The 14,598-nt window shown below is 46.9% G+C and overlaps 1 protein-coding gene across 1 annotated transcript in view; it reads left to right on the top strand.

Moving 5' to 3' along the window:
* Positions 1-13,422, top strand: part of rnf34b (ring finger protein 34b) — a 30,007-nt gene extending 16,585 nt beyond the window's left edge. The window contains exons 3-9 of the mRNA XM_042058390.1: positions 1,657-1,914; positions 2,095-2,265; positions 7,362-7,424; positions 8,252-8,453; positions 10,317-10,346; positions 10,534-10,575; positions 13,196-13,422. Of these exons, the coding sequence (XP_041914324.1) occupies positions 1,657-1,914; positions 2,095-2,265; positions 7,362-7,424; positions 8,252-8,453; positions 10,317-10,346; positions 10,534-10,575; positions 13,196-13,386 (957 nt within the window). The 3' untranslated portion in view covers positions 13,387-13,422. The remainder of the gene's footprint in view (positions 1-1,656; positions 1,915-2,094; positions 2,266-7,361; positions 7,425-8,251; positions 8,454-10,316; positions 10,347-10,533; positions 10,576-13,195) is intronic.
* The last annotated feature ends 1,176 nt before the right edge of the window (positions 13,423-14,598 follow it).

The following is a 14,598-nucleotide window of genomic DNA, read 5'->3' as shown; positions in this document are numbered from 1 at the left end:
TCCAAGCTCCAACTCTGTGTTCCCTCTCTTTCTCCTCCAAGCTCCAACTCTGTCTGTTCCCTCTCTTTCTCTTTCTCTCCCAACTCTGTGTTCCCTCTCTTTCTATTTCTCCTCCAACTCTGTCTGTGTTCCCTCTCTTTCTCTTTCTCTTCCAACTCTGTCTGTGTTCCCTCTCTTTCTCCTCCAACTCTGTCTGTGTTCCCTCTCTTTCTCCTCCAACTCTGTCTGTGTTCCTTTTCCTCCCAGTGTCTCTTTATTCATCACTCATCCTCTCTCGCTCACTCTTTCACACTTGCATGCTTTCCCCCCTTCTTTATTAATCACTCTTTCACACTTGCACTCGTTTTTCCCTCCTCTTTAATCACCTCTTTTCCAGTTTCCCTTTTACTATTTCCATTTCTTATTTAACTTCCTTTCTTTCTGGGGTCCCAGCTGTGGCACAGCTGGCTGGGGCAACTGCACTCGTCCTTTCTGTCTCTCTCTCATTTCTCTCTTTGTCTCTCACTCTATCGTGTCTTCTGTCTCTACATATTTCATCATGAGTGTTCACTCTCTCCACATTTCCATCTCTCTCTCTCTGTCTTTCAGCGTGTGTGTTCATTCTCTCCTCCTTTCCTCAAGTGTGCATTCATTCTCTCTCTCCCTCTATCCCCATTTTTCTCCTCTCCTTTTTAACTCACTCTCTCTTCTCTCACTCTCTCTCTTCCTCTCTCCACACTATCTCCTAACCTGTGCATATGCTGTATATATGTGGACCTGTATATATGGATCTGTGCATATGCTGTACATATGTGGACCTGTATATATGGATATGTGCATATGCTGTATATATGTGGATCTGTGCATATGCTGTATATATGTGGATCTCTGCGTATGCTGTATATATGTGGATCTGTGCATATGCTGTATATATGTGGATCTGTGCATATGCTGTATATATGTGGACCTGTATGGATCTGTGCATATGCTGTATATGTGGATCTGTGCATATGCTGTATATGTGGACCTGTATATATGGATCTGTGCATATGCTGTATATGTGGACCTGTATATATGGATCTGTGGATATGCTGTATGTATTTGGATCTGTGTATATGCTGTATATATGTGGATCTGTGCATATGCTGTATATATGTGGATCTGTGCATATGCTGTATGTGGATCTGTGCATATGCTGTATATATGTGGACCTGTATGGATCTGTGCATATGCTGTATATGTGGATCTGTGCATATGCTGTATATGTGGACCTGTATATATGGATCTGTGCATATGCTGTATATGTGGACCTGTATATGGATCTGTGCATATGCTGTATATATGTGGACCTGTATATATGGATCTGTGCATGCTGTATATATGTGGATCTGTGGGCGCTGCTGTCGTGTATTGTATGTTTTAATTAGGTGATGACACCATGCTTTTGTGACTGATTCAATAGACCTCTCCCTCTCTCATCCTCACTTTCATCTCCCTCTATCTCCTCCTCTCTCCTCCTCTCTCCTCTCTCCTCCTCTCTCCTCATCTCTCTCCTCTCTCTCTCCTCCTCTCTCCTCCTCTCTCCTCTCTCTCCTCCTCTCTCCTCCTCTCTCTCCTCCCGCATGTGTGTACTTATTATCTCTCTTATCTCTCCTCTCTGTCCTCTCTCTTGTCCAGTACGTGTGTTCGGACTGCCGTAAGAGCTACTGCTCGCTGTGCTCGGTCCTTCAGGAGAACCTGCGTCGCTGTGCCACCTGCCACCTGCTGTGGGGCACGGCCTTCCAGCGGCCGCGGCTCATGCGCCTGCGGGTCAAGGACCTGCGCCAGTACCTGATGCTCCGCAACATCCCCACCGACACCTGCCGCGAGAAGGAGGACCTGGTGGAGCTGGTGATGTGCACGCTGGGGCCGCGGCCGCCACGCATCGGGGAGGAGGTGGTGCAAGAAGAGGTGGAGGAGGAGGAGGAGGAGGCGCGAGAGGAGGAGGCGCGAGAGGAGGCGGTGGTGGTGGTGCAGGGCAGCGAAGAGGAGGAGGAAGAGAATAAGGATGAGGAGGAGAGGAGGGAGGGAGAGGGACCGCAGCAGAAGGAGGAGCATGAGGAGCGAGAGGAGGAGGAGGGGGAGGGGGAGGAGGAGGAGGAGAGGAGGGGGGAGGAGGAGAGGCCGGGAGTGGTCCTGAGCCCCCCACAGGGATCCGCCCCTCGGTCAGTCTCAGAACACTCAGAGCTGTCAATCACCACCTCACAAGACGACACACTCAGCTCCAGCTCAGGCACCAGCAGTCAGGTATGCACACACACACTCACACACTCACACACACACTCACACACACACACACACACACACACACACACACACATACACACACACTACACACACTACGATACACTATACACACACATACACACACACATACACACACACACACACACACACACACACACACACATACACACACTACGATACACTACACACACACACACACACCAGGCTTGTGCAAAATTCCAGAATTGAATTGAAACTGGCTCTTAAATTCCAATTCAAGTCTTGAATTTCACTTGCATTTCAACTGAGGTAGCAAACAGGAAGCAGAATTGTAATTCGAATTGTGCACAACCCTGACAATCACACACACTACACTACGCTACACACATACACACACACATACACAGTCAGACTTCTAGAACCATTAAATTGTGTGAACATGTCATCATTGAGAGAGTGTGTGTGTATGTGTACTCTGTGTGTGTGTGTGTGTGTGTGTGCGTGTAAGAGAGAGAGAATAGTGTATGCCTCTATTGCACCACAGACTGAGGTATCACACAGTATCGTATCCTATCACTCCTTATCGTATTGGCCTGCCACTCTATCCTGGTATGATAATGATTTTCACTGCCGAGATTGCATTCAGCAGGTACCAGGGAAATCTGCAGAGTCACGGGCATGACACATACACACTTACTCTCACACACACAAAGTTATTTACTTACACACACACTTACTTGCACTCTCACTCAGGCATAAACACACACTATGCTTCAAATCATAGTGTGCATATACTTACACAGATGCACATACTCACATATGGCATGCTACATATAGCACACTGTGGTGTGACGCTACAGCTGCATCCTTGCACAGAGAGTGAGAGAGAGAGAGAGGAGAGAGAGAAAGAGACATAGAAAGAAAGCAAGAGAGTGTGTGTGTGTGAGAGAGAGAGAGGAGAGAGAAAAAGAGACAGAAAGAAAGCAAGTGTGTGTGTGTGTGTGTATGTGTGTGAGAGAGAGAGATGCAGACTGAAGCACTAAGCCGGTCCTGTTTTCTCTCTTTTAAGCAGAGCTTCACTGAGCTCATTACATAACTCCTGCCCTCAGTGTTCCCTGTGTGTGTGTGTGTGTTTGTGTGTGTGTGTGTATGTGTGTGTGTGTGTGTGTGTGTGTGTGTGTGTGTGGTTCTGCTAATTCCCTCTTGTGGCCTGCAGCCCTTCTGCAAAGAGAGTCTGTGAGGAACACAAACACACACACACACACACACACACACACACACACACACACACAAACACACACACACACACACACACACACACACACACACACACACACACACACACACACACACACACACACTCGGCTCTTTTGCTTAGGGGACCTGTGATCCAGCTATTAGAGCAGCGAATAAAACATTAAACTAATCTAATGACGTCCTCCCAGAGAACTGCCGCTAGTACATCACACGAGATTCAGAGTGCACCTGCCCAGGTGTTTAAAACTCACAAGAGTGGGATTCAGAGTGCACCTGCCCAGGTGTTTAAAACTCACATGAGTGGGATTCAGAGTGCACCTGCCCAGGTGTTTAAGGGTCACATGAGTGGGATTCAGAGTGCACTTGTCCAGGTGTTTAAGGGTCACATGAGTGAGATTCAGAGTGCACCTGCCCAGGTGTTTAAAACTCACAAGAGTGGGATTCAGAGTGCACCTGCTCAGGTGTTTCACATGAGTGAGATTCAGAGTGCACCTTCCCAGGTGTTTAAGGGTCACATGAGTGAGATTCAGAGTTCTGGGTTGTATATTGCTGAAACCGCTGATGATGCTTTACATTTGCAGGCTATTGTGATAAAACCATTCAGAAAGACCATAGCAAGTGTGTGTGTGTGTGTGTGTGTGTGTGTGTGTGTGTGTTTGCGCGTGTGTGTGTGTGTGTGTGTGTGTGTGTGTGTGTGTGTGGCGGGGGGTGGGGTATGCATAAGAGTGAATGTGCTGAGGTACAACCTTCTGTTTGATGTCTGCAGTGTGTGTGCGTGTGAGTGTGTGCAGTGTGATCATGTGATGGGGTCAGTTCATCTTGGTTGGACAGACGGACCCATGTATTATTTACAGCAGGGTATGCTGGAGAGCACCGACCAGATGTGTATGTGTGTGTGTGTGTGTGTGTGTGTGTGTGTGTGTGTGTGAGTGTGTGTGAGTGTGTGTGTGTGAGTGTGTGTGCATGCATGGGTGCGTGCGTACGCTGTTCACTCGGTCAGGCTGAGGTCTCTCTCTGTCAGACCCAAGACCATTTCTCATCACACACCACTCAGGAAGACGGCGGCTCCATTAGCTAATTACTTTCTGTATGGAGCAGGAGAGTTGTGTGTGTGTGTGTGAGAGAAAGATGGGGGTGGGCTCAGAATAGTTTCTCATTACCATCTCTCTTTTCAATCTTTTTCTCAGCGGGGAAGCGATCTCATTCATACACACTCCCCACCCCTGCACACACACACACACACACACACACACACACACATCACACACACTCACCCCAAAACACAAATAATTAACAAACACATAGACACACACACAACTAACTCTAAACAGACACACACTTACACTAACCATAACCTTCTAGCTTGCTCACACACACACTCAGCGACACACACACACACGCACACACACACTCGGCGACACACACACACACACACACACACACACACACTCTCCTGCTCTCCCTCCTGTCCCTCCCTCCAGTCTGTTTGCAGGTGAAGTGTTGGGTTGTTTCTCTCGCCATCAAACAGAATAATTCATCCGCCTGCTCTGAGAAAAACAGAGGAAATGAACAGCCCTCCGCCATATCCTCCTCCAGCTGTCTGGGAACAGCAGCTTCTCCAGTCACCTGTTAGTCCCACACAGTGTTGCACTAAAGGCAGTGTGCTCCATATACAGCCCAAGTATCATCCCACTACAACTGACCAATGCTGCTGAAGTAGTCATCTAATTAGTTAGTTTGACCACTCACACCCACACACACACACACACATGAAGCTGTTGGTGAACACTTTCCAATAGAAACACGAAGAGAATGAGCTATGAACTATAAATGCATGTGTCCAATATCCATCTTTTTTCAGAGAGTGGTTGAGTTACATATTTAAATCTGTATTACCTGTAACTGACAGTGCCGTGACCTCAGTCGTCCGTGAACAGGAACTTCTGTAAATGCTGTGGGACTGTCGTCCAGGAGCTCCACAGGGCTTCAGACTAAATGCAGTGTGCTCTATATTATATATACATATCCAGAGCAAGTATCGGCACTACAAGTTTACACAACTAGCTTGGGTACGATCAGTCAAAGTAGCTGATCAGTTTTTCAAATACACAGGAGAGATGTTAAATTCTGAGAGCTGTAGGTAGGGGATTGCACACAGCGGCCATCAATATATCACTGTTCACTGATATGAGCTGTCCCTGTACATCTCTGTACAAATGAAAAGAGTCGTGTGAAGTATTGTGCATGCACATGCTGGCTCCAAAATCCTTTTTTCCCACTCAGATTTCCGATATACCCAGGTGAGGTTTTTTATTCCTTGTGATTTCCCGCAGTGGCCAATCCACAACCAAACCTATTTAACATCAGAAACAAAAATCACCAACAAAGCAACCTCTGTGGGCAAACAACCTCACCAACAGAGCAGCCATCATTAGCATTTCACTGGGTCATGCAGGCACCTCGATAACAACCTCACCAACAGAGCAGCCTTCGTGAGCATTTCACTGGGTCATGCAGGCACCTCGATAACAACCTCACCAACAGAGCAGCCTTCGTGAGCATTGCACTGGGTCATGCAGGCACCTCGATAACAACCTCACCAACAGAGCAGCCTTCGTGAGCCTTGCACTGGGTCATGCAGGCACCTCGATAACAACCTCACCAACAGAGCAGCCTTCATTAGCATTGCACTGGGTCATGCAGGCACCTCGATAGCTGGATAGCTAAGAGCTGGTGCTGTAGTAGTTAGACATACCCAGTTGCATCTCCATTAGCTTTAGCTTCCTGTGTGTGCATCTTTAAGATCCTGACTTTAGCTGCCTGTGTGTGTGTGTGTGCTGTAAGATCCTGACTTTAGCTCCCTGTGTGTGTGTGTGCATGCTGTAAGTCTGCAGTCTAAATGGCACCGCTGGAGAGAGGCAGCAGAGGTAGCATGTTCATACCATAGTGGAGAGAGAGAGGGGGATGCCATGACTATTGTGTGTGTGTGTGCGCGTGTGTGAGTGTGTATGTGTGTGTATGTGTGTGTGTGTGTGTACAGTATGTGTGTGTATGTGTGTGTGTGTGTGTGTATGTGTGTGTGTGTGTGTGCGCGTGTGTACTGTGCGCGTGTGTGTGCGTGTGTGTGCGTGTGTGCGTGCGTGCGTGTGTGTGTGCGTGTGTGTGTGTGTGTGTGTGCGTGTGTGCGTGCGTGCATGTGTGCATGTTTGCATGTGGCCATGACTTTATTTAATGATTTATCTTGTTGTTGTGTGATGGGCAGTAAGTGGATTACTGCGGGCCAGAGGAGATGTGCTGGGGAGGGGGGTGGAGATGGCTGGCTGTCCGTCCGACAGACAGAGCACATAAAAGACATTAGAGGGATTAGGAGCAGCCGTCACAAATATGCTGAAACCAACAAGAGACGAGAAGAGTACACACACACACACACACACACACACACACACACACACACACACACACACACACACACGCACACATGCACACACACACACACACACACACACACACATAGCAGACAGTAGACAGTAGACAGCATACAGCAGTAACACACAAACATACAGAACATACAAACACACACAACACATGAAAGAATCAATCATATGCAGTCAATCTGCACAAACCCAGAGCACACGCTGAGCTCAAGAAGCAATGCCACCCTGAGAGAGCTCAGACATGATGAGGATGACCATGATGAAGGTGACCACAGCAGAATAATGATGATGATGATGATGATGATGACCGTGATGATGATTATGATGTAGGTGGTGGTAATTCATGATGATTATGATGAAACAGGGGGTAATTAATGAGTGATGATGATGATGATGCTGTTTTTTTGTCTTGTGTTGAACCCACAGGACCAAGCTGATGCTGCCTCTCTCGCCACATTGAACCTGGAAGACAGTAGCAGTATACAGGAGGTATATACAAACACACACACACACACACATACACACACACACACACACACACACACACTCAGACAAATTCATATTAAAAAAATGCCTCCGAGATTATTTTACCCACAATTCCCTGTGTGATCAGCCACCTGGCTCCGCATTGTCTGCTCAGTCCTTTGATTACATCCTCGGGGCCTGAATGTGATGAAACTCTCTCTCACACACACACACACACACACACACACACACACACACACACACACTGCTCTTCCTGGTGGTCAGACTGCCACAGAGGAAGCAACCTATCACAATGTCTGTCTGTCTGTCTGTCTGCTTTTTCATTCCTCAGTGATGTATTTGTCAATATCTGAGTACCTATCTGTCTCCCCACCCCTCGCTCTCGCTCTCTCCCTCTCTCTCTCTCTTTATAAGTACCTGTCTGTCTATCTGTCTGTCTATCTGCTCACTTGCCTTTCCTCTCTCTGTCTCACTGTTTATCTGTCTTCCTGCATATCTTCCTCTCTGTCTGAGTACCTGTCTGTCTGTCCATCTGTCTGTCTTTCTATCTGTCTGTCTGTCTACATGTCTCCTTCTCTGCCTGAGTACCCATCTGTCAATCTGTCTGCCTGTCTCTTTCTCTGTCTTTCTGATTTCACTTGTCTTTCTCCTTTTCTGCCTGAGTATCTGTCTGTCTGTCTGCCTGTCTCCTTTTCTGCCTGAGTATCTGTCTGTCTGTCTGCCTGTCTCCTTTTCTGCCTGAGTATCTGTCTGTCTGTCGTTCTGTCTGTCTGTCTGCCTGTCTTCTTCTCTGTCTGACCACCTGCCTGTCTGTCTGTGCCTGTGTGCAGGCCAGCCCAGGTACTCAGCGTCGTGCGCGAGCCTCTCTCTCGGACATCGCCACAGAGGACGCCATCGAGAGCCTCACGGTGCGGCAGCTGAAGGAGATCTTGGCACGGAACTTTGTCAACTTCTCTGGCTGCTGCGAGAAATGGGAGTTGGTGGAACGAGTGCACCGACTGTACCGGGACAATGAGCAGAACCGCAGATCCAGTAAGGACTGGACAACCTACATGCACTAGAACCACACTAGACCAGCACTAGAACCACACCAGATGAGCACCCTACATGAGTAACAGTTCTTCTCAGTCGTATTGGTGCATTTCTCAAATCATCCTTAACATGTGCACAACAGTTTGTGCATTTCTAAAAACTGCACCGCATAGTGGATTGTCTGCAAAAGTGCGTATCTTGCTCAAAAGGCTTTGTTTATACCTCAAAAGCAAATATTTATACCAATGAAACTGTCAGTGCAATCAAAATGGCAAGTCCTGATGCCATAGTTTATGTCAAGGTAGTCAAACTGTTTTGTCGTGTTGTCAATATGAGTTTATTTTCTAATAAATAAGGCAGCACTATTTTCTATTTGAAAAGTTACACATTATTGTGTGTGGAGGGGATTTTTTTCTGTTGACAGAAAAAAAAGAAAAAAAAGAAAATAAAGGTTTTTATAGCATTGTGCAAATAAAAAATGACCAATATACAGTAAAACACCCCTTGGTCAGAGCTGTTCCTGTCTGTCAGGTCACATATAATTGTATACAGGGGCGTCGAACTGGGGGTAAAAGTGCTATAGGCAGGGGTGTCGAACTGGGGGTAAAAGTGGGACTGATTATCAGGGCCCCAAGGGGGGAGAGGGCACTTGAAAAGTCTGGAATTTGCATGGGGGAGGGTGCATGGGGGCCCATCAGGACTGCCTATGCATAGGGCCCAGGATCTGGTGCTACGCCCCCCGACTAGTTATGAGAGCTAGTTCAACACATTTGCATGTAATGACACAAGTGATGAAATGGCCAATTTGTTGAATTGGGGTGAGAAATGCATCAAAGCAACTGAGAAAAAGGAATCTTCCGATAGCACCAGGAGGGATTAACACCGCACACAACCACTACTAGCATTCCATTCAATTTGCTTCACACTAATACTGCTGTCACAGTCAGTGTTGTGCCAGTTCACAGCTTTTCTGAACTAGTTCAAGTTCAGTTCATACATGCTCAAAGTGAACAGTTCACGTTCAAAGTTCACAATTTTAATTCTGAACTAGTTCAAAGTTCAGTTCATTTTACTTTTTTTCGTGAGATATTTAAATATATAAATACTTTTTTTCACACTACAAGCTAGAAATCACTATACGTTCTTTGAAGCTGCTCATTAGATATTTGCTCATGACACTGCAATTGTGGGTTTCTTACCAGGTGATGAAACTTGCAGCAGTACAGACAAGGTAGACCAGTTCTATACTTAGTGCTATGAAATCCAGCCTTCGGCGCTCTCGTCGTTGCCTGCTACGCGGCGTTGCTATGCCTACCCCGCTCTGCTGCAATTTATCACGGGTAACGTTGTGCGGAAGCCAGTATGCTGTTCAACTATTCTCAGCCGGACACTACGTTGCCCGCAATGCATTGCGCACACATGTCAAAAACCATTTCTGTCTGGTGATACATGATTTAAGCGGCACCAGCGAGAATACAGGAGGGAGGAACTTTCTCTCGTTGCGTTTCAAAAGAGAAAACAGATGTCACTCAGTTAACAAATTCCAACGTTCATTTACAGTGATGTCTGCCGTTCATGACACATAATGTGAACTAATTCACGTTCAAGCTCTTTATTAAAAAATGTGTTGCGTTCAGTTCAACGTTCACGAAAAAATGAGCGTGTTCAATGCACAACACTGGTCACAATCAACTGCTGACTTTTATCTGACCTATTTCATTTACTGTTGTCTCTCAAAAGTGGTTTCAAAATGGTCTAAAATGTTTTTTACCAAATGTTTTTAGGGACTGTGCACTATAAAGTGCGTAAAAGTAATTTATAGAGTTAGTATTTTTGCCTGATGCTGATATTTTTCTGTTGCAGTGGAGAATGTGAACAGTGACATTACAGCAGGTGAGCACCTTCGCCTCCCAGCATGCTTTTCACCTTATAGCTGATGGATCACTTATTTACTTATTTGTGTGTTGTAGTAAACAAATAGAGCTAGTAAAGATGTATAACTGGTTTGGTATCTGTGGCGTGGTGGAGAAAGTGCACTAGAATGTGTGGTGAAATGTCTCCCTCTTGTGGTGTGTTCTAGTAACAACGTACCCCCCTCCCATCTGCCTTGGAGAGCTCGGAGGTAAGGATGTCACACAGTCACGGGAGCCATAATGAGAGTGAGATGGACATGTCACTCCCCCCTGAACATTAGCTGGGAGAGTAGACATTTTTGGCGTGTCTGGTTTTTATATGGTTTCATCAGCGCTGTCTCATCCAATCAGATTCATGGCCAGGCTTGTCCTTTGAAAGGTCAAAGAACTGAAAAGTCACCTGTATGTGTGTGTGCATGTGTGCGTGTGCGTGTGCGTGTGCGTCTGTGTGTGTGTGTGTGTGTGTGTGCGCGCGTGTGTGTGTGTATGTGGGTTACGTCCCCTATCCCTCATGGTCTGCCACTCATCTGCCATGGTATTTTAATAGCTAAATGTCATCATTACTTTGAATTAGTCCTCAGAGCCCTCATCGCTTGTAAAAGCCTCTCATTAATCAACACAGTTTCAGTGGCGGGCGTTTGGTATTCCCACCCAGGTCACTAGTGGCCTTCTTGGACAAACCCCAGCTCTTGGATGTGGCTGGCCCTCTGATCTCAAGATTGTGTCCTCAACTGTAGCTGGGTCTGGGGCGACTTTGGTACAGCTCTGGCCCAGTTGTGGTCACATGTGGCAAGACTATGCCAGAGATGGACTGCATCGGTTCCAGTATCGGTTGGTTTCTGTGGTCTAAGTCGGTTTCAGCAATAGACAAAATTGGGTAAAAGACAAAATATCACATATTTATGTACAAATAGGAAAATAACATAGATCATTGTGATGTAACCTAAATATGTGAGGTCAGAATGATCTATGTTATTTTCCTTTAACCATTTGTGTATAAATGTGTGATATACTTGAGAAAATAAAAATACAGTATAAAAGAACCAGCACTGTTTAAATTATCGAGAATGAAACATCATATCAACTGACTGAGTTTGGTCATTTCTTCAGATATAGAATTTCTAGACTCAAACATTCACAAAGTCCTTTTAGGCAAATTCTCCCACTTATCTGTCAACACACTTTGGGCAGTTATCACGATGCTGTTCTGGCCACTCCGTGTGTGTGCAAGGCTTCACGACACCAAGCTGTGAGATCACGATTGGCATGATGTATTTGCAACAAACCATATAATTGGCAGGATGATACATACCATATTGGCATGATGATTGGCACGATGTATTCACAACATACCATATGATTGGCATGATGTATTCACAACATACCATATGATGGGCACAATGTATTCACAACAAACCCTATAATTGGCAGGATGATACATACCATATTGGCATGATGATTGGCACGATGTATTCACAACATACCATATGATTGGCACGATGTATTCACAACATACCATATGATTGGCACAATGTATTCACATGTCGACTTTTGGTAACTGAAGGAGTGGGATATGTGTAGACAGCGGCCATATTGGCATTATGAACTAACCCCAATGCATTTCTATGGAGGAGTCTTTGAGTGCTGTGTCTCCTTATTAGAAAGTCTCTGAAGTGGACTTGACTAACAGGGAGGCTACACCACTATAATCAATGGGACAGGCTACACCAGAGTGCACGTTTGAGCAAATGAGACCAGTCTTCTAAAACTATTTGTATGCTCCACAAACGGAGCGCTTGACTTCCGGCCTGAGTAACTTTGAACAGAATAGAGAGAGAGAGAGAGAGAGAGAGATAGATGGAAGGACTGTCTTGATGACCTTTGCTCAGTCAGAGAGTGATTCAAACCTTTGAAACGAGAGCCTCAGACTAAATCAGCATTTAGATTTAACTCATCATCATCACATCACGCGAGTCCAGTCAAATATTCATCACTCCCAAAAGTCCTCAAGTTCCCAAGGGCTATATTCTTGATTAACTCCATCTGAATTAACACTGTTTGATGTAGATTGCTTTGTGGTTAAATTTGTATTTATTCTTGAAACATTAAACTCATCTACCTCCTCTCCTCCTACCATCCCTCACTCCTCCTCTCCTCCCTCTCCTCCTCCTCTCCTCCTCTACCTCCTCCTCTCCTCCCTCTCCTCCTCCTCTCCTCCCTCTCCTCCTCCACCTCCTCCTCTCCTCCACCTCCTCCTCTCCTCCCTCTCCTCCTCCTCTCCTCCTCCACCTCCTCCTCTCCTCCTCCACCTCCTCCTCTCCTCCTCCACCTCCTCCTCTCCTCCTCTCCTTCTCCACCTCCCCCTCTCCTCCCTCTCCTCCTCCATCCCTCACCCCTCCTCTCCTCCTCTCCTTCTCCACCTCCTCCTCTCCTCCCTCTCCTTCTCCACCTCCTCCTCTCCTCCCTCTCCTCCTCCATTACTCCCTTCTCAACTCCTCCTCCATCCCTTCTTCCTCCCTTCTCTTTCTTCCTCTCCTGCCTTTCTTTCTCTCTATATATATCCATCCATCTCTATCCATCCTCTCTCTCTCTCCCTCTCCATTCCCTCTCTCCCTCTCCATCTTCTCTCTCTCCATCCTCTCTCTCTCTCTCTCTATTCTCTTGTTCTCCCTCTCCTCTCTCTCTCTCTCTCTCTCTCTCTCTCTCTCATCTGTCTGTCTCATTCTCTCCCTCCCCTCCTCTTCTCCCCGTCATTCTCTCCCTCCATCTCTTTCCCTCCCTCTCTCCCCCCCCCCCTCTCTCTCCCTCCTCCCCTCTCTCTCTCCGTAGACGGTGTCCTGAGGCCGCAGCTGAGTGCGGTGGATGAGAACCTGTGTCGTATCTGCATGGACGCGTTCATAGACTGCGTGCTGCTCGAGTGCGGACACATGGTCACCTGCACCAAATGTGGCAAACGCATGAACGAGTGCCCCATATGCCGGCAGTACGTGGTGCGCGCCGTGCACGTCTTCAAGTCCTAATGCCCCCAAACACACACACACAAACACACACACCACATACACACACACACACACACACACACACACACACACACACACACACACTTACACTTACACACACACACACACACACACACACACACACACACACACACACACACATACACACACACTCAGATGCTAACATACATACACACACACACACACACACACACACACAAACACTCAGATAGTCAAACACACACACACACAGACACACACACACACTTACACACACACACATATACGTATGTGAGACAGAGACAGAAACATTTACACACATACTCAGATATAGGAACAAATTTCCACACACTCTCAACTCTCAGCAGCCTCCTCCTGAATGGCCAGGAGGCCTCTTTGGAAGTGAGCCTACTAGTTTACATGGGAGGAAGAAGATGAGCTGGACTCTGCACAGATGGTCTCCGTGCAATTCAGCTGTTTGTTTGTTATCTCATCCAACACGCCGTTGAGAATGAACCACGTGCTGTAGCGCCGAGAGTTCACAGAAGCAGACCGTCCACAAACCTGCACGCTGACCAAGAGAGCGATGCTTCGCCAGGCAGACGGGCATTCCTGACAGACAGAAAGCGAGATGCTTCGCCAGGCAGACGGGCATTCCTGACAGACAGAAAGCGAGATGGACAGGAGTCCAGGACAAACAGATAGTGAGACGGGCAGGAGTGCAGACAGACACACAGACAGACAGACAGAATGACCAACGTATAGCATTTTGGCAGACTCGGTTTACATTATCACTAGCATGTCTGACCTAATGTTCAATGTGCAATAGCAGAGGTGTCCAGGAGGAAACGTCCAGCCACTGCTCCTGTCCACCAGAAAAGACTGCGAGATGTTGCGCGCACCAGGTGCGTACACCTGAGAGACGTTGCGTGCACTGTCCACGTGCACTGTCCACGTGCACTGTCCATCTGCACTGTCTATGTGCACTGTCCACCTCTCACAGAACCAGAGAACTAATGACTACACTTGATCCTGTAGGTGCCAAATTAGAAAGATAGTATACACACACCTTGTGTGTGTGTGTTTGTGTGTGTGTGTGTGTGTGTGTGTAGGCCTGTGTAGGCAACTATAGAGCGTAGTACTGTAGCACACAGTCATGAAAGGAAGGAAACACCTGTACAGAGACTCAGCTGTGGAGACAGGGGCTCATACGGGGGCAGAGACTGGCAAGCA

Source organism: Alosa sapidissima, chromosome 13 (assembly GCF_018492685.1).
Source record: "Alosa sapidissima isolate fAloSap1 chromosome 13, fAloSap1.pri, whole genome shotgun sequence".
In the NCBI taxonomy this organism is placed as follows: domain Eukaryota; kingdom Metazoa; phylum Chordata; class Actinopteri; order Clupeiformes; family Clupeidae; genus Alosa; species Alosa sapidissima.
This window is presented reverse-complemented; position numbering and strand designations above follow the sequence as displayed.